The sequence below is a fragment of the Protopterus annectens genome, chromosome 12.part0 (assembly GCF_019279795.1).
Source record: "Protopterus annectens isolate FY-2018-M chromosome 12.part0, PAN1.0, whole genome shotgun sequence".
Taxonomy (NCBI): domain Eukaryota; kingdom Metazoa; phylum Chordata; order Ceratodontiformes; family Protopteridae; genus Protopterus; species Protopterus annectens.
This window is the reverse complement of record NC_056746.1, coordinates 492,003,798-492,023,365: the sequence shown is the minus strand read 5'-3', so window position 1 is coordinate 492,023,365 and position 19,568 is coordinate 492,003,798. Positions and strand designations below refer to the sequence as shown.

The window sequence follows — 19,568 nt, the reverse complement described above, 5'->3', positions numbered from 1 at the left end:
ACTTAGACTGATGGAATTAAGTATGTAATCCATGTCCTTAAAGTGACAAAAATAACATGTTTATACTTTATAAAGACCAATACTTTAGTATACCAATTAATTTTCCTTATACAAAAGTAATCAACTTCAAAAATGTCTCTTAAAAGAAATTTCAGAAACTGCATTCAAACTTTAAAAGATCTAAGTTACCATTTTCTGTACATTACAAAGGGAAACTGTTCTGACTTGTACAGCTTTCAAGCGTGACCCTACTCAGGATTTGGTGAATTTACTCTTGCATTCAAATCCTGTTAACTTTTAGCATAAATCTTAATATGACATCATTAAGAATTAATTACACAAATTATATCATATAATAGAAGCCACTGAAAAACACAGCAGTTTGTTTGTGTCTTTCGGCTTTTCCCGGTTTGGGGTCGCCACAGCGGAACTCTGGTCCGCTAATGATTGGCAGTTGATTTTTACGTACCGGCTTGCCAGGCCTGACGCACAACCTTCAACGAAGGTACGCTCATTCATGCATGTCTCCACGCAGAAGACGCTCTAGCTGAGAATCGAACCGGACAGCGTCTTACTGTGAGGCGACAACACTACTGCAGCACCACCACCAGTATTCAAAGAAAATAAATGGGTCAGGAAACATCCTTATTTTAAAGTGTCAGTGTTATCTAATGGCCTTACGGCCTAATCATTGGTTTCTAAAAGTTATGATCAGCTTTCTTCCAAGATGTTACCTCTCCTTTTACAATATTTTTTAAACAAAACCTTCCACATCTTCATCACTTCCTTAATTTCTTTCTTCCTAAATTTTCAAATTTCCACAGGAATACCCTCTGTTCTTTGAGACCTCCCTGTTTACTAAAATTCATTGATTTTGACTATTTTATATTTTCTTACCTTGGCTATTAAATGTTGAGCCCCATCTTCCTCTAACCACGGTATAACAAACCATAAATATTTCTACTGTGTCTTCTCTTGGTTCTCCCATTCCTATGCTTTATACACATTTTCATAAAATTTTTGAAATATCTCCAATCTCCTTTACAGGATGCCTGGTCATTTTCCATGACGGTTACGGGTACTTCATTCATATCTATATCTGAAACTTCTGCTTCATGTTGTACATGTATACATGCATATACACGTATATCATAAGTATATCTGATATATGCAAAATAAATAGGGTATATAATACAGAGACACAAATACATATGCATACACATGTATGCATGCATGGGATCCGGACACATGCTCAACTAGCATATGTCCGAATCACAAAACATCGAACACACATAAACGAAAGCACTTACAATCGGCAAGCGCTTCAGTGTATGTGTGCCTGTTTCGTAGATCTGTTTTGTAGATCAGACTACAGTGCAGGTAAGGGAAAATTCCCTTTTCCCCACTGTAGTGCGATCTCAGAGTGAGAATAATAAAGTAGGGAGGTGTGGGAGGTGCAGGGGGCGAAGCCCCCCTGCAGGAACGTAGATTTTTTTTTGCACTACACATACAAGGAAGCGCTTTTCGATGTTAAGCGCTTTCGTGTATGTGTGTTCGATGTTTTGCGATTCGGACATATGCTAGTCGAGCATGTGTCCTAGACCCGCATGCATATATGTGCACATTCATGCATAAAGCAAATTGTATGTAAATAAAAATGGTGCACGCACATCTATACATTATATATATATATATATATATATATATATATATATATATATATATATATATATATATATATATACATATATACATATATATATATACATATATATATACATATATATATATATATATATATATATATATATATACACACACACATTCATACACACACATATATATCTATATATATTTATATCTGTATATCTCTCTCTCTATATATATATATATATATATATATATATATATATATATATATATATATATATATATATATACATATATATATATATATACACATATATATATATATATACACACACACACACACACACAAAAAAAGAGAGACACACACACACACTTATACATGTGTAAACAAACTAACCTAAATACAAATACCAATACCTACATTTTAATTGCAAACATATGCACACACAGATATTTAGATACTTCATTGTATTATGTCTATAAATGTACATTTGTAAAAATATAAAAACATGCTTAAATACATGCACACATAAGTGCTTATAAAACATGTTCTCTGGCAGATGTATCATTTCTCTGTTCCAAAATATACCAGTTCTCATCTTAATCTTTTCAATAGCAATACTCATCTTAACATATTCATCATACTTGAGGAGAAATCATAAAATATTTAGCATTTTGTTAGCTTACAACATCCATGACAAATTTGAATTAAAGGAAATGTGAAAAAAAAAAAACAGCATAGCATACAAAGACAGTAAAAGCTCAAAGACAGAAATAATAATGTTCGCAAATGGGTTCTGAAAACTCAAAGATTATGAGAGACAGAGCACTGTCCTGAAGGCCAAAATTAAAAATTATCACTGAAGATAGAACTTTAGCTGTGATAATTTTTAACATACACAAAGCTACAAAAACATCCATGTCTTTACGTTATGGCATGTGTCCTACTGTTGCAAAAGACTTGTGCCCACTGAGACTTTTCATGAGCAGATCAGCCTACCCTGACAGTAGCACCTCTGCTTTTCAAATTTTACTAAACTGTATTATGCTGACTTTAAGGTGTAAAATTGGAGACAGTAGATACTGCACTACTTTAACCAGTTGATGACATCAACCTATTCCTACATCTGAAGCTGCCTTTTCCTCTGTGATAACCTTTTAGTTCCACAAAGCCACAATGATCCCACATATAAAACATTACTTGAGACCAAGGACATAACCGCAGTTTTTCAGAACCCCTTGCTCTATCTAAACATGACTCACTATCAATGTCATTTTGCTCTTTGCATCTGTTATATATACTTTTTTGCAGGATTTGATCCTACCATAATCAAATATCTGATAATTTCTCCATTCATTCCTTTACTCCTGATATATTCTTTTCTCAGAGTTCACAAAATGTGAGCAATAACGGAAGCAATCTTTAATTTTTTTTTTTATGCAAGCTGTCTTCTCTGTCTAATTTTGTATTTGCTATAGCAACAAAGTCCACAGAAGTTCAGCAGCAGCATATGTGACACACTCTAGGATAATGGATACCATCTTTCAAATCACTAGTAGTTAAACTTGGCTGCCATTTGGCAAGCTGTGTATCCTTTATTCAATGTATTATTTGGTTTGCAAGTAAAAGCATGACCTTTAACAGAAGAGCGTAAAGTAGGTTGCTGAGGATCTAAAAATGATCCTACAAGTAAACATTAAAGACTGATTAACAAAGGAAAAATGGAAGACAACGGTAGAGGGAGATAAGGTTATCATATATAAAAGTGCAACAGGATATTGCAGGAGATACAGAAGTGGCAGCAGATTTAGAAAAATATTTCAAAAAACATAAAGGGGACAGAATAAGACCAATCATATTAAAATTGCATACACATACTAGGTTGATGCTAACACAAAAAAAAAAAAGACTAGAGAAAAATGAAAGAATTTCAAAAACAAAGCAAAGCAGGCATTTGTCTTCCATTTTCCCCTTTCATGGTGGTCTTTTTTGTCTGTGTGTTAAAGAAAAAAAAAACAGCTTAGGAGATGCTTGGATAAGGGTGAAAAAAAACACAACAGAAGAGTCTGTCAAGGAGGAATGAGTATTCAATGTACTGTTGCTATACATGTGTACAACTGGTAAACTGAACAGCATCAAGATAAGGAGACAGATGAAAAGAGGAAGTAAGAAAGGTGCTTGTGGTAACAGAAGTAAATGATATGAAGACTAAATCTTAAAAAAAAAAAAAAAAAAAAACCTTGGTATATTATAAACCATAAAAGAAACAAGCAAAAGTTGATTACAGGATTTTCTGACTGCTGGAAAGGTTGTTGCAGATACTACTGGGTTGTCTTACTAGTCAGAGAAATGCAGTAATATAATTGGCCATTCTCTGAATGACCGAGTGTTTTCGGCCAATGTGTTGCAGTTGCCAAATTACAAATAGGCCAACTGAATTGCATAAATGACAAGGGAAGTACCACAATGAACAGTGAAGGCAGAAAGAGGTTGCATGATAGGATGACATGGAGTTAATGCATGGGAGGCAGAAACAAAGGGGGGGGGCAAAAAAAAATATCTGTTATAATGCACTTGGTTACCAGTGGAATTCTGAGACCACATGCACACGATGGCCATACAATCTTTAGTATGGCATGCACTCCATGGATAATTGTGGTGGCTAACTTTCTGCTAAATCACTCAACTGTCACTGTTGTTGTCTCATGTGCAAACATTTCTGCTACAGTTTGCAAATCTTATACTACATCAAAGTTCAGCTTGGTACGTCAAACTGAATATTTTTTCTCACTCAGTAACACTGGATACATACAATGTTTTCCATTTGTTCAGATAATGCAAGATAAACAGCATCAGTCCATTAACTTTGTACAGGAAAAACATTACATATTCTGCTGTTAGTGCAGAAGATAAAGGCTCTTGTTTGTAATACTGCTGCTTCACATAGCCTAGTCTACCTACCTCCCAACCTTTTAGCTTAAGAATGCTGGACAAAACCAAAACTATTGTGGGCCAAAGGACCAAAAACAGGCTCAGATTTTAAAAACACTGCTCTATGACTCAAAGAAATTTATTGTAAACACATGCTATGCATAAACATGCATTTTCTGAAATAAATGAAGTCTGAAACTCAAATGTCATTAAGTGATGTCACTCCTTAATGATGTAAATCAGGAAACTACAAATGTGAGAGTACAGACCAACAACATGCAGCAAAAATGTGGACATGAAAAAATCTGGACAAGACTTACAGTGAACAGTTACCATTACAGTGTTCCCAGCTGTAGAACGGAGTAGATCACCTTAGATCATTGATGTACCAGAGTTAATGAGTACATATAATAGTACAAGACATAAACAAATATTCCACATAATCACATATCTGCATTTTACACATTCACGTCAGTTCCCTTAAAATTTTGCCTTGGTTACAATTCTTTGAGCAAAGAAGCAGAGATGTGTGCTTTCCAGACACACATCTCCTCTTTGCTTCTTCAGCCCCAAGGAAGACAGTGGCATAACCCTGCTCCTGCATGTGAGTGGGATTTCTTACCACTTGGAGACTGGGCAATCCAGGTTCAACTACCACCTCACACGGAAGGTGATTACTGAATGGAAGAGCATTGATTCTTACACTGCACATGCTCATAGGAGAGAGGTGTGACTTAGAGGAAGGAAACACGTTCATCATTACCATCTGTCAAGCTCCTGTATATTGGAGAAATTGTCCTGTGAGGAATGAAGGCTTCAGGTAAGCATGTTTGGCCTCTGACTCGCCACAGAAATACACTTCAAGGGTCATAATGGAACTGACCCTATCATAACCTTGACAACTAGTTCATTGCTTTTGAAATACAAAATCAACAGAACACTAGAATGCAGCTATATGCCACGGACACAAAACAGAATCAAAACAAGTGACCTGGCAAGGCAGTATTTGGTTATTTCCAACAATAACACTTCATCACTGATGCTGGTCATATAACAGTTGGCTACCAATCATCAAGCACTATTTTGAGATTTGCAAATCATCTTTTTGGTCATTTACCATCCTACATTTTCATAAACTTACCATCTTCTCCTAGCTGTTCTTTAATTTTGTCCAAGTCTGATCCTCCAACGACCCCGACTTTCACATTGTTCCTTAACTTCTTAAGAAATGCATGCATTTCTGGGATGGCTTTCTACAAGTGAGCAAAATTAGAATACTGTTAACAGTACATCTGAATATCAGTACTGGTTAATTTTATACTAAATCATGACTATGTTGCTAAGCTGTCCTTAGAATGATGTGAAAAATATAATGCCATGTATTAAGTTAGCATTTATCACCTCAAGGAACTTTAAATTTAGCAATATATTCACTTCTTTAGATACTTAGAAAAAAGTACATGAAATATTCTAACTCTGATGGACATGCAGGAGTTAGTGCTGGTTCCTCACACAACTTGTTTTCCTGTTCGGTTCCAGCTGGCCTGCCTTCTCTACAGACTCTGTTTGCTCTACTTGTGTCTAAGTGAGCTTTTGCAGGATACTCCCATTTTATTCAGGCATTGCAAAAGTTTGTAAGTAAAGTGAAGAATCTTTAAACTGTCAGTGGTGTGCATGCACTGTATGAGTGAATGTGCTCTATAATTGACTGGCATTCCTTCCAGAATTTTTTTTTTGGCTTATAAATATCATCTCAGCATGTATGCCAGTAATACAAAACTGTAGTCAAAAATATGCTTGAAATGAACAAGAAAAGTGCTGGTTTCATAGCTCAATTATTCAGGAGGGTTATTTTTGCCAGTTATCTGGCATTTGCAAATCAAATTGCTCCAGTAATAAAAAAAAAGTAATCAAATGAAATTAAATAAAAAAAAAAAAAAAAGCTCTAAACTTCTAAAATCAGCATAAGAAGTAAACTTCCAAAATAACTAAGTATGAAAAGCCTGACGCTACTGGTGCCTTAGGAAAGAAGAAGAGCATTTACAGAGGCAGTCTGATCTAACAAAGTTAGCGCATACTTCAAAGTATAACTTTTTCATAAAGGGAAGCAGTTACAAAATTGTTCATTTATTTATTTTAGACCCAATTCTCTAAAGAAAGAAAAAAGGGGGGTGCAGTTTAGTGGTATCTAACGAACACTACAGCTCAGATAAGGAAGAGTACCTAACCGCTATCAGCCAATGGAGGTCACTGGGATAATAAAGGAGAACTACACCCACAGTCTGAAATACATGTTAATTTCATCATGTCTTGATGTTTCCTACATTTTAACACCACCACCATTTTAACACCACTATTGAAATATTTTTTTTTAATATTTTTAAATGTCCAGGGTCTTCCCACATGGGGTCCAGCATCATGAAAGTTTAGTCTACCTATAGGTATCCCCCACATTGTTTTGCTTGGCTTTAAAATATTACATCACAGCCCCTAAGCTCCTGTCAGTGCATTGACATTACATGTATTTTCACATATACCCTGCTTTCTTTTAGCCAGTTAAGTTTAATTACCATTTCTTGCTTTTCAATGACAACTTAGCACACAGACACGGATAAGACGGGACAGTATTCACAGTGCCTGTTACTTCTTTCTTTCTAAAGACAAAAAGGTTTGTGGTCTGCACTCTTGTGGGAGGAGAGGGTAGATTCTACCCTTCTGAGATGGTAACTTCTGGTTAAAGGATTATTGTGCCTGCTTATTTGAACTGTTTCTTTCTGAAATTGGTGCGCCTTGTATAGACTAGATTCAGGACTACTGAATCTAGCTTTGTTTGCATAACTGGAGCACTAATCCATTCAACCTTTTTTGGAGAAGGTTCCCCTGTGACAGAGTGTGCAGTTAGAATTTGCCTGATTGAAGACTGCTGGAACAGGGCTCAGTTTTGAGCTTTAATGGTTAATTGGGTAATTTGTTTAAATCAGTCTGCTTGTTTTCTATTGTTATATAAAAAAATGCACTTTATTCATCTGCTTTTACTGTATTTGTGTTTCTTCCAACTTTATTGCATTTATTCGGCTGCATTTATTACTGCTCGTTAGTAGCCCGATTAAATTGTAACGGTTATTCTAAGCCTTTGGTTGAAGCACTTGGGCTTCAGACCAGTTGATTTAGATTAAGAAGGTTTGTGGTCTGCACTGTTGTGGCAGGACAGGTAGCTTACATCCTTCTAAGTTGAGAGTTGCTGACTGAAGGCTTAGTGTCTGTTATTCTAAAAGTGTACGAGTTCTGGCATAAGCACTTGGGCTTCGGGCCAGTTATTTTACATTAAGAAGGTGTGGTCTGCACCCTTGTGGGAGAAGAGGGTAGATTCTGACCTTCTGTGCTGGGAGTTTCTGGTTAAGGGCTTATTGTGCCTGTTTATTTAAATGGTTTCTTTCTGAAATTTGTAATGCCCTGTTTGCTGTAGCATAGACTAAATTCGGACCTGCTGAATCTAGCTTTGTTTGTATAACTTCAGCACCAATCCAGACCATCTTTTTTTTTTGGAGAAGGTTCCCCTCTGCACCCTAGTGGCAGTGTGTGCAGTTAGAACTTGTCTGATCGAAGACTGCTGGAACGGGGCTTAGGTTTTTAGCTTTTTATTGGTCAATTTGTTTATAATCTATTTGCTACTGTTATATTAAAAAAAATTAAAAAAAAAAAAAAATACACTTTATGCATCGCCACTTAGCTAGGGTTAAACTATTCCCGGCACCATAAAGTCTGCTCTTCAAATTTTAGCACTCAAATCTGTTTCTTTGAGCTCAGCACTTGTTCAGAACTCGTAAGCACCAAATAAGCTAAAAATTACTACAGCACTCAACTTTCCTCACTTATCTAGAGGAAAACAGTTTTTAGTACTTAAATAAGCACCTCTCCAGGCATGTCTAAGGGTCAGCTCCCGGTGTTTTTTCCTGTCTACCTGATGAATCTAGGTATCTTGGGGCAATGCAACAATTGCCTCATGTACACAAACAACCCTCTCCTCCTACCACCCAACACTACAACCTGTGAGAGATGCACTTGTATAGCCAAACTGGAAGCAAAGCTCTCTTCACCCAAGACTGGACTAGACAGTCAAGGGGAGAAGGTAAACACTTGCACCACACCCATCACATAGTCCCTCAAAACCTACACCACCAACACACACACATAGCAACACAAAAGACACACCTACATTCGTGGAGGCTCTCAATAAAAATCTGCTCAAGCAACAGAGACCTCCAAAACAGAAACTCAAGCAACCCCCCCCCCAATACAACCCAAATGACACATTGGCACACTGAGTTTGTGGGCTCTCAACCACAGCCCATAAGGCATAACAACGTATGCAACACTCTAGTCATAGGTGACTCTATAGTCAGGCAAACAGATATTCCACTCACCAGGCTAAACAAGGAGAAAGTTACTGTCAGCTGCCTGTCGGGTGCCAGGATCAGACAACACATGCGCTCAGGTCACTCCACAAGTACAAATATGTCATCGTCCATGTTGGTGTGAATGACCCAAGACGTACCTCCATGGACTACATGAAAAGAGACATGGAGGAGCTTTCTGATCTTGTAGCCCAGGCAGGTATGACCCTAGCCCTGAAGAGCATCCTGCCATCAACCAGAATGATACCACAGTACAAGGACATAATAAATTGACTTCAACAATTGGCTAAGTTTCTGGTGTCATTCTAAGGGGATCCATAAACAAACTCTAATAGAAGAAAGAAACTGGTGCAAAAGAGTAAAATCTCATGATTGGAGGAACTCCATGGTCAGCCTCAGTAAGAAGCTGAGATCCCTCATAAAATCCTCCAAAGCTAGTTACGAAAACAAAATCGCCACTGATTCTAAAGACAACCCCAAAGCATTCTATGGCTATGTCAAGAATCTCAATGGCAACACTCAGATCTGCTCTGCGTTAAAGCACAATGGCACTATACACAGAACCAACTGATAATGCCAACATCCTGGCATATAGGTTCAGTGCTAGCTTTACCCCCCCCCTCACCTCCTAAAGGGCCCATCTCTATACCGGAAGAATGCAAAGTTCCTGTAAACATTGCTGCACAGGTAAAAGCCACACTCTCCAAAGCTGAGAACACAGCATCCATGGGACCGGACAACATCCCAAGGTTGCATTCTACATGAACTACAGAATGAGCTGGCACCGCACCTAAGCACCATGTTCAGTCATAACCTCACTTCAGGCTTTCTACACACTGAATGACGCACAGCGATGGTTATCCCATTCCACAAATGGGGAACCACCACAGACCCCGGTAACTACTGCCCCATTAGCCTAACGAGCCTGGTCATCATGGAACTTATAAACAAAGACATTGGTAATTTCCAAACTCTGGACCCCCACCCAGTTCGGGTTTGTAAAAGGCAGATCATGTCTCCTAAACCTGATAGACTTCTTTGAAGCAGTCACCAAAGCCGTAGACAAGGGTAAGGTGGTTCACACAGCCCATCTAGAGATTGACAAGACTTTTGACACCATCCCCCACTCTGGAATTTTAGATAAACTCACTAAACTAGGTATAAATCCCTATGTCACATGATGGGTTGCCAACTGGCTCACTGACAGACCCCACATTGTGAAAGTAGCAGACTCCAAATCCGACTTCAGACCAGTGACAAGTGGAGTACCACAGGGTTCAGTCCTGGGTCCTCTCCTGTTTGGCATCTGAAGTGCAGGCTAACATAGAAGGTCTTTGGCTAACTAAGTTCGTAGATGACTGCAAACTAGGAGCCATAATCGAAACTCCTAACGATGTGGACATCATACAAAAGGGCCTCACTGAGACAGATGACAGGTGTCAAAGCCATTGCCTCAAGCTCAATGCCCAAAAGTGCACCACCATCCCCTTTGTTAAAAACTCTGTACCCATGAGCTACCACATAGGTAGTCGCCTACTTAACACCGAAAGTGTGATGACAGCTTGGGACACAGGTGGACAGTAGTCTCTCCTTTGATAATCACATCGCCACAGTAGTCAGGAAATCCTTCTACATGGCACACCTCATCACAAAAGGTTTCTCATCCAGGAAAAAAAGAGGTCATTGTTCCCCCTCTACTCGTCACTCATTAGACCTATTATAGGAGTACAACACCCCTTTTGGTATGTACCTCTCAAGACATCTACAACTGGAAAGGCCGCAGAAATACCTCACAAAAAGAGGATTACCTGCCTCAAACAGATGCCCTACGCAGACTGTCTCAAAAAACTCCAGCTTTACTCAGTCACATATCGCCTACTCAGAGGCGATCTCTGTATAACATACAAAGCTATGTCAAACCCAGAGCTGTTGGACATGCTCCAAGAAATCCCAATCCCTCCAAGCTACACGCTCTGGGGAAAATCTTGTCACCACAATAAACAGAACATGCTGGAGGGATAAATTCCTGTCACAGAGACTTCCCATACTCTGGAACAAACTACATATCTACATCAAACAAAGCTCCTCATTAGCACTCTTCAAGAAAAATCTTCTTGAGGATTGGATGGGAGATAGGAAATTCACCCTGGGGATCACCTCTGTGGCTCTGCTCGACAGGGGCATAGGAAAATAATTTTCTTGGGTGACGAAAGCCAGGGTACCTTTTTGGCTAGTCTTATACAAACCCTAGGGCAAATAGCCTAGTACCTACCGATGAACCTATAAAGTGGCCAATTTTCATTCTTTTGTTTTGCTGGAGTTGTAATACTTAACTCATCTCCCTTCCCCCTAAAAGACTCCCCTTTGTACTTGTCAAAATTAAAAATTTGAGCCGTTCACTGCAGTGATTGACAGTTCCCAGCAGAAGACAAAGTTCATGTGCTGAGAATACTGTTCTGTGTGATTATCCCGGTTTGTCTTTTAAGTAGTCACTGAAAAGCAAGAAATGGTAATTAAATCTGTCTGACTAAAGAAAGCTGGGTATATGTGAAAAGAAAGAGACAGAAATGGTAAATTAAACCTGACTGACTAAACAGAAACGGGACATATATGAAAACACATGCAAAGTGAATGCACTGACAAGAGCTTAGGTGCTAGCACCAACAGGCAATAAGTTGGTTCTTATGAGCTTGTCAGTGACCAAGGAGAAAAAGGTGCACTAGTCAGAAGTGAGAGCAGAAGCCTTTCGCAGACCAATAAAAGAAAGAAGAATAGGAAAGAAGCACGCCAACTTGTATTCCAGTGGACAGCTGCAGGGGGACATCCACCATGGGGGAACTGCCAACATGTGAGGAAGTGCCAGTCTGCGATAGAGGATGGAGCTTGCAGACACTGCTGTAACAGGAGCCATATAAGTCAGTTCAAGTAAGCACAAATTCACTTTACAGCACAGGATGAACCCGAATTTGATCCCATATAGCAGTATTTTGTGATGGTTCAGTTGCAATGAAGACTGCACTAAAATGGTGAAGTGCTGGAGGAATGTGTTGCCAGTGTAGATGCAGAGTGGTGAACCAGATCCAAGGAAGTCAGAGCCTGTCTCAGGAAGCTTCATTTGTACTGCAAGCCAAAAGAATTAATCAGTACTGATAGCTTAAAGGAGTGTGTCACGGGGTTTCCTTCCATTACAAGGGACTACCAAGGGGGTCATGGCTAGGGAAGATGACAAGGAAGAAAACAATATAACCCATAATCCTGTAGATTGAAAAAGGAAACAAAATGTTCGTTTTCATTCCAGATACCATAAATAGTTATTCTGGACCAGTTTTTTTTTTTTTAATTTGTTAATATAAACGTACTGTGGTGGAGCTTTTCTCCCTGGGCCTTGTGAAAACAGACTCTGCCAAGTCGGACTTTCATGGTCAATGAAGAGAAATAGATAAATTCCTTCTCATACTCTTTGTACCTCTATCAAACTACTACTACAAACCTACCAACCCAAAAAAACTAAAGGCAAACTCCTTTACAAATCCTCCATTGCCCAAGCCTGGAACAAACTTCCTAGGAAAGTATGTTCTATTACTCACCCATCCCATTTCAAAGAAACACCTACTAAAGTCCAAAATCTGTCCTTGCCAAGCCCCAACCTAAAAACTTTCCTCATCCCCTCTTTCATATACCCCCCCATTCAACTATGTCCAAATCATAGTGATATTTCCCAGATCTCGGATACCTGCACCGACAAATGAAACCAGTATTGTAAATATGTAAATATATAATTTCACTGCTACCCTGTAAAATACTACAGGTACACCGCCTTTGTTCATTTTCTTCTTTTGTGTTTTTAACTCGTCTATGTTTAAATCAGTTTATCTTATGCAACTTGCAACATTGTATAAATTTTCTTTAATGTAACATCATTTCTTTTTGTAAACTGTGGGTTTAAAATACCTTTTTAGTAACTGTATAATTTCTATGTAAACTTTTGTGCTTCATGAAGCTTTCTCCTCGGGTCTCCACTGAAAATGGGTCACAAACCCAGATGGACCAAACCAGTTAACAAATGTCAATAAATAAATAAATCAAAATAAAAAAATAATTTATTTATTTAAATAAATAAAATAAATAACTACCACACATTCAGGCAAAATTTGTCTGAATAGCACTGAAAGAAATAATATGACTGTAGAATACTAGAATAAATGTCTTTGTTAATTATCCAAACTTGTGCTGAACAAGTGCCAGTGTCTCTTTTATGGGCTAAATCTTCTTGTACCTTTCACAATAAAGTCTGCACACGGTAGTTTGGTTAAGAATATTTTATTATGTAGATGCCAACAATATCCCGATACTGTCTCCAATAACAGTGCTGATAAACTGAAATAGTCCTTAGCTTCTGCATTCATATTCTTCCTATTCCTTTCCTCCTGAATATTATAATTAATATTCTGGATTGCTGAATATTTAACCTGACTTTTGCACTCACACTCAAGTGACTGCACTGCAATGACTTTCTGCATATCAGTCCAAACAAACTAACTTAACTGACCAACCGTGTCTTTAGTATCTCCTAATAATACCAAAATCCTGTAAATGTCCACGCACCTCTTTAGTCTTGGCTCCCAAACCTTGTAAAATATGTTTGTTCTTAATGTACTACACATTCTGTTCTTATCAGTATTCTTGACTGAAGGGTTATTTTAACGGATTGAAAGTGCATTCACAAACTGTGAAGGCATGCTTTAATATGGTTGCATTTCTAGACTTATGCAAAGAGAATACTGCATTTTTGTACCTTTAATTGATACCAGATTGAACAAGCAATATTGTTATTGAAAAAGAGTTTTTCAATGGAAAGGTGCACAGTTAGGGATAGGAGCAGGTGCAGTCTGCTCCTTATCCTAACTGGTTCCTTACTTGAGAAAAACCCTTTCCATCACACTACCACTACACAAGACAGCTTAGACATGTGTTATGCACACATACAGACAATCCTAACTCTATCCCCTTACCTAACTCAAACACTTGACCATTCACTACCTAACCCTTCCTTTTACATTAAAAAATAAACTCATACATATTCCCAAATCCATCTCCTTAACTAACCCCTACTAACTCATGTGACACACTTGCACGCACACACACTCCCATCTAAAATGCACTACCACTTACCTTAATTAGGAAAAGGAAGGATCTAACAAACTGGCAGTTGATCACTCTGCTGGTTGCACAGACCAACATAAACTACACTTTGTCTACCAAATAAATGTTTGACAATCTATTATGCAACAAAACTAAAGAGTAAAAAGGTCACACAGACAAACCATTTAGTAAAAACCAAGAAATATCCATCAGAACAAGAGTCTTTACTGTGTAATGCTATAAAACTCCTGTAGTGAAGGCCGATGGGATACATGTAAATAACCCCTTAAAGAATTACCAGCATTTCAGCTTTTGAATGCCTTTTTTTTTCTCTTTTTCTTAAACTCTATGGGTGCAATCAGGCTAGTTAGGTCAAATTCTACAAGCTGTAGACATGCCATGTTTCACCCTTTTCTGATCTCGGCAGTTCAGAATTAATGGGATCGTTTGGCAACACTTTAGAAATGCAAGGCTTATCATGGACACTCGGTTGACCAGCAAAAGCAAATCTGTTGGCAGAGTGGTGTGTGTGTGTGTGTGTGTGTGTGTGTGTGTGTGTGTGTGTGTGTGTGTGTGTGTGTGTTAGACTGAGAAGATATTTGGTTGAGTGAATGTGTGACCATGTATGTGTTGCCTCAATATGTAGTAGTATGACTGGGAAAATGGATTCTGGGTTTAGTGTGGGAAGTCAATATGTGCAGAAGTGTTTGTGGTTAGGGGTAGTGTAAGGGATAAGGTAGGGAATTTATTTTGTGCTGTATGTGTGCAGGTGGAGTGAGTGCTATGGGTTAGGGTTAGAGTTGGGTAAGTGGACAGATTTAGTGTAGTGCATGTGTTTAATGCAAGTGGTGTGTAGCAACAGTACCGAAAGTTTTTTTTGCAAACTAAGGAGCCAAGTTATGGTTAGAGGCAGTGACAGAGTTAGGGCTAAAGTTAGCACACATTGGTAATAAGGTGGGGAGGGGGTATATGTCTGTGTGTGTTTTATGTACAAACATACATACATGTTTCACTTTATAATCTCGAAATACTGAAATCTTGAATTTCAGTATTTCATGAACATAAAGTCAAATGGTGAGAATAGCAAAACTTCATAACCGCGAATCCAGAAATGTCAAATTCACGGTTATGGTGTTCTGGTACATGTCGTGGGATGTACTGTGTGCCTGATGTATGGTTTAGTGATTGAATTTGGCTGTAATTTAAGGTAAGTGACTATTTTGTAAGGGTTTTCGGTAGGTGAGTGTATGCTCGAAGTTTTAGATGTGGGTTAGGGTAGGCAGGTGAAAGTATCAGTGTTTAAGTGTTGAAAGTTGTGGTACTTGTATATATGTGATGTGTTTGTGCGCACGAGGGGACTGCAGTATGTGTAGTGGTGAATTTACAGTCTTTTTCTGTTTGGTGCGATCTCGGAGTTATATAAATAGGGGGGTATGGGGGGGCTTGCCCTCCTGCTTATTTGTAGTGTAGTGTAGTTTTGTTTGTTTGTAGTGTGGTTAGGATGGTGTATGTGTTGTGTGGTGTACGTTCGAGATTTTGAGTTTTATGGTTTTGGCATTTTGAACGTTAGACTTCATAGTTTTGGAATACTGAAATTTGAGATTATAAAGTGAATCCAGATTATATATATATATATATATATATATATATATATATATATATATATATATATATATATATATATATACACACACACACACACACACACATGCATACATATACACACACACATACACATTATATATATATATATATATATATATATATATATATATATATATATATATATATATATATATATATATATATACATACATACATACACACACACATACCCACACACACACACACACACACACACACACACACACACATATATACATATTATATACACACACATACATCTACACACAAGACATACATGTACACATACACGGGTTTATGTTAGAACACTGAATGTTCAGAATGCCAATGTATACAAGAGCAACTCCAGAATCTCAAAATAGCAGAATATTGAACTATCGCAAACAGCGAAATACAGAGCAGAAAATTTTTTGTTTTTACATCTCCAACCCTAAACCAAGCTGTAATGTGATATTGCATAATCACCCACTTGCATTGTTTGATCTTTTGCAGTTTGCTGTTGAGGCAGTTTGATATTCTGCAGCTTCTAGCTTCTTGTGTCACTGTTGTGAACGTTGATGTTCTAACAAGCACCCATGTATATATATTTATATACATACAAAGTCAAATTAGTAGCAGGTTGTATAAAATACAGGTTTATTTAGCAAACCACATAAAAATCAAAATTATTTGTTTACTTGGTGTTATGATTCAAAATGAAAATAAAACAGTACCTTTGTTTGCTTTCCACTATTTACTGTTCACATAATCCCTGAAGCAACAAACTGTCTTTCAGAAGCCTAAGGTTACAAGGCCTCAGCCAAGCTCCAGTTCCAGCTCTGTTTTCCAGGTCATTCCTCCAAGTGTACTTCACAAGTTAGTACAATTGTGCTGCTGCACTCCACATGTACGGAGTCTTTTAAGCTCCCGCTCAGCCTTCTAAACATCTGTAGGAGGAATAATCTGTCTTGCTCTTGTAGGGTGCATCCTTTTTACAACTTTAAATTGGAAATTGGTGTCTGGTTGGATGGCAAACACATTTTTCAAGATTTACACTGTAGGATCTTATTGTTCCCAGAATACTTTTTAAAGGCACACCCACTTTTCTCTAAATCATGTTACAACTATCCCTCTCTCAACATAAAACCAGGATTTTTGGATTCATAATGATGGGTTACAGAAACTTGAGAACCCATAAGCATTTCTGTTCACAAGGTCATGCCTCTGGGTGTATGTATACTGAAATGGTTGTAGGAAGAATGCCCATTGGTACAACTTGGTATCATCAGTCTCCCTATCTAGAACTGAAGTGCATACCTAAAAAAAATAGTACTTCAAGGAACAAACATCCCTTATTATTGATGAACACACTTTCTGTGGAATATCTCCCTTCCACACTACTTAACCTTCTCTGGAGTGCTCCTTGCCTTGAATGTCTTGTTGCCATACTCCGCTTTCCTTCCTTGCCATTTACAAATCAAGCCTGCCTGCCGTAGGAGTTTAACACCACTTGCACTTTAGGCAAGTGAGATTCACGGTCCTCTGAATGAATGACCACATCCATCAAGGTATAAAGTAGCATATAGTAAGTGAAGCTTCAATATTTTATCCTTTAGTCTCTTAAAAAGTGCCTGGAGCTCCATGTATGCCAAGAGAACAATCTGTACTTCACTGGAAATTACAAAAGCTCGTTTGGCAGATAAGAGTGTTTGGTATCTGCCGGTATCCTTTCTCAAGTCAAATATGTAAAGTATCCGGCCTTTCCTAGGTTCTCTTACAAATCAACATGTCTGGACATTGGATAGCTATCAAATTCTGAAATGCTATTCAGTTTCAAAAGGTTGCTACAAAATCTAACGCTTCTATCCGGTTTAGGAATTAGCACTGCTGGGCTGATCCATTTGCTTTTTAAGTCTCCTATCAATCCTACATTCAGCATCAACTTCTCTTGCTAATTGTTTTTGTGACACTCTTAAGGTCTTAGTCTAACCTTCATTTGAGGTGTTGCCTTTATATTCGTAGAAAAACTAATACTAATGCACTGGCGAAACACATTACAAATTTAAATGCATACCCCAGGAAATTAGTGGTGCTTGAACAACTACCGATAAAACCTAGGGGAGCCCATGAGAACTGGTTTTAGAACAGAGAGAACTTCACTGGCAAGTTTTTAGAAGATAAAATAAGCTCCGATTTTAGCACACTTAACATGTAACTATTGCACAAGATGTGTCCTTTACATTATGTTTTGTTACAGCTTAGTAATATGTTTTTTATTTAATGAACAGTTTGCCCTTTTAAGTATTTTAATTTAGGATGGAGTTAAATACTACTTCTCCTTTAAGAAACAGAAAGAAACGTGAACATGTGACTTGTTCATGAACTGTCTGGGATAACTAAACTAATAATACAAAATATAAACAATGCCAAAGAAACTTAGAAGGCTGCAAGAACATCCAAAAACAAACCACCGTTTATTTTAGTATAACTTGTTAAAATCCACTTTAAAAAAAGTAGTACAAAATCCACTTTAAAACTGCACAAGCACTTTTTGTCTTCCACAAGATACAAAAGACTTTATCAAATGCAACATTGTAACTTGTGAGCCAGTTTAATATCTTAGTAGAATTTTTCTTCTTATCTTTTTTTATATTTTTGCCAAGGATTCCTCTAGTTTTACTTCAGATATATGAAATTCATACAGGACAGACCACAGAATTTATACTGCAAGCTAGCCTAGACCTTTCCACTTATTTCCATGGCTTCAGTATATTAATGTGATAGTTCTCTTTCCTGACTGTCTAATCTTCCAGTTCACTGCATGTATTATTTCAAATCACCTCAAAATGACCTCTGTCATTTAACGTAAAATGTATTTTATGTTGAAGACAATGACACCAATACCTGATCTCCTAGGCCAAATTCTCTAAGTCAGTTATTTTTACTAAAAACTCTTTGCTGCATCTCTTGGGCTTACTGAGAGCATTCCTTTACTACAGGCATAACCAACTTTAACCTATCCTGAAAACTAAGTCAGCTTTCTGTCACACTTTTCAATAGCATTTTCTTCTCTTCCTAAGTTTTCTTGAAAAGTCAACCAGTCCTCCCTGATGTCTGCCATAAAAAGGTTCAAATGGAGTAAACTCAGTTAATACTTTGGGTTTCTCTCTTAAAAACAGTACCCATTGGTGTCAATAACATTCCTTAGCAATGATTCCAGTGTCTTATTAAACTTCTCTCTCTGCAAATATATCAGTCTGCACATGGTAGGCTGACATCTTCAACTGACTGACTTATTTAGTGTTTGCTTACTAGGCAAATCCCAGTAGGTTAGTAACTGGTTTTCAGGGGAGACACAGGGGGACATTTATACTACTAGGGGAAATTTGGCCAACGTATCGGAGAACTTCACTTACTCTTTTCGATAAGTGCCATGGGATCTTTACCAACTCAAGTAAATGGGACCTTGGTTTAACATCACATCTGAAGGCCTTTAACACTATGACATAACTGAAGCAATGCCCTTGGCACTGACAGAGTGCCTTAGTAAGTATTTCTTTAATCATAACCACTCTGGAAAATAACAATACCAGTTCTCTGGCTAAAACTTTAGCTTTGTGTAATGATACTGCTTCTAGAATTACTAGCATGTACTTATGCCCATTACTAAATATTACCAATGCCCCCATGATGCCCATAACAATCATCATCATCTTCTTTCGGCTGTTCCCGTTAGGGGTCGCCACAGCAGATCACCCGTTTCCATTTCTTCCTGTCCTCTGCATCTTGCTTGGTCACACCAACCA

At 37.8% G+C, this 19,568-nt stretch overlaps 1 protein-coding gene across 2 annotated transcripts in view; it reads right to left on the bottom strand.

Annotated features, from left to right (window-relative positions):
- PMM2 (phosphomannomutase 2) overlaps positions 1-19,568 on the bottom strand; it is a 265,695-nt gene that overhangs the window by 223,165 nt on the left and 22,962 nt on the right. For both annotated transcript variants that reach the window (XM_044089603.1, XM_044089602.1), the window contains exon 2: positions 5,724-5,835. In XM_044089603.1, the coding sequence (XP_043945538.1) occupies positions 5,724-5,820 (97 nt within the window). In that variant the 5' untranslated portion in view covers positions 5,821-5,835. The remainder of the gene's footprint in view (positions 1-5,723; positions 5,836-19,568) is intronic.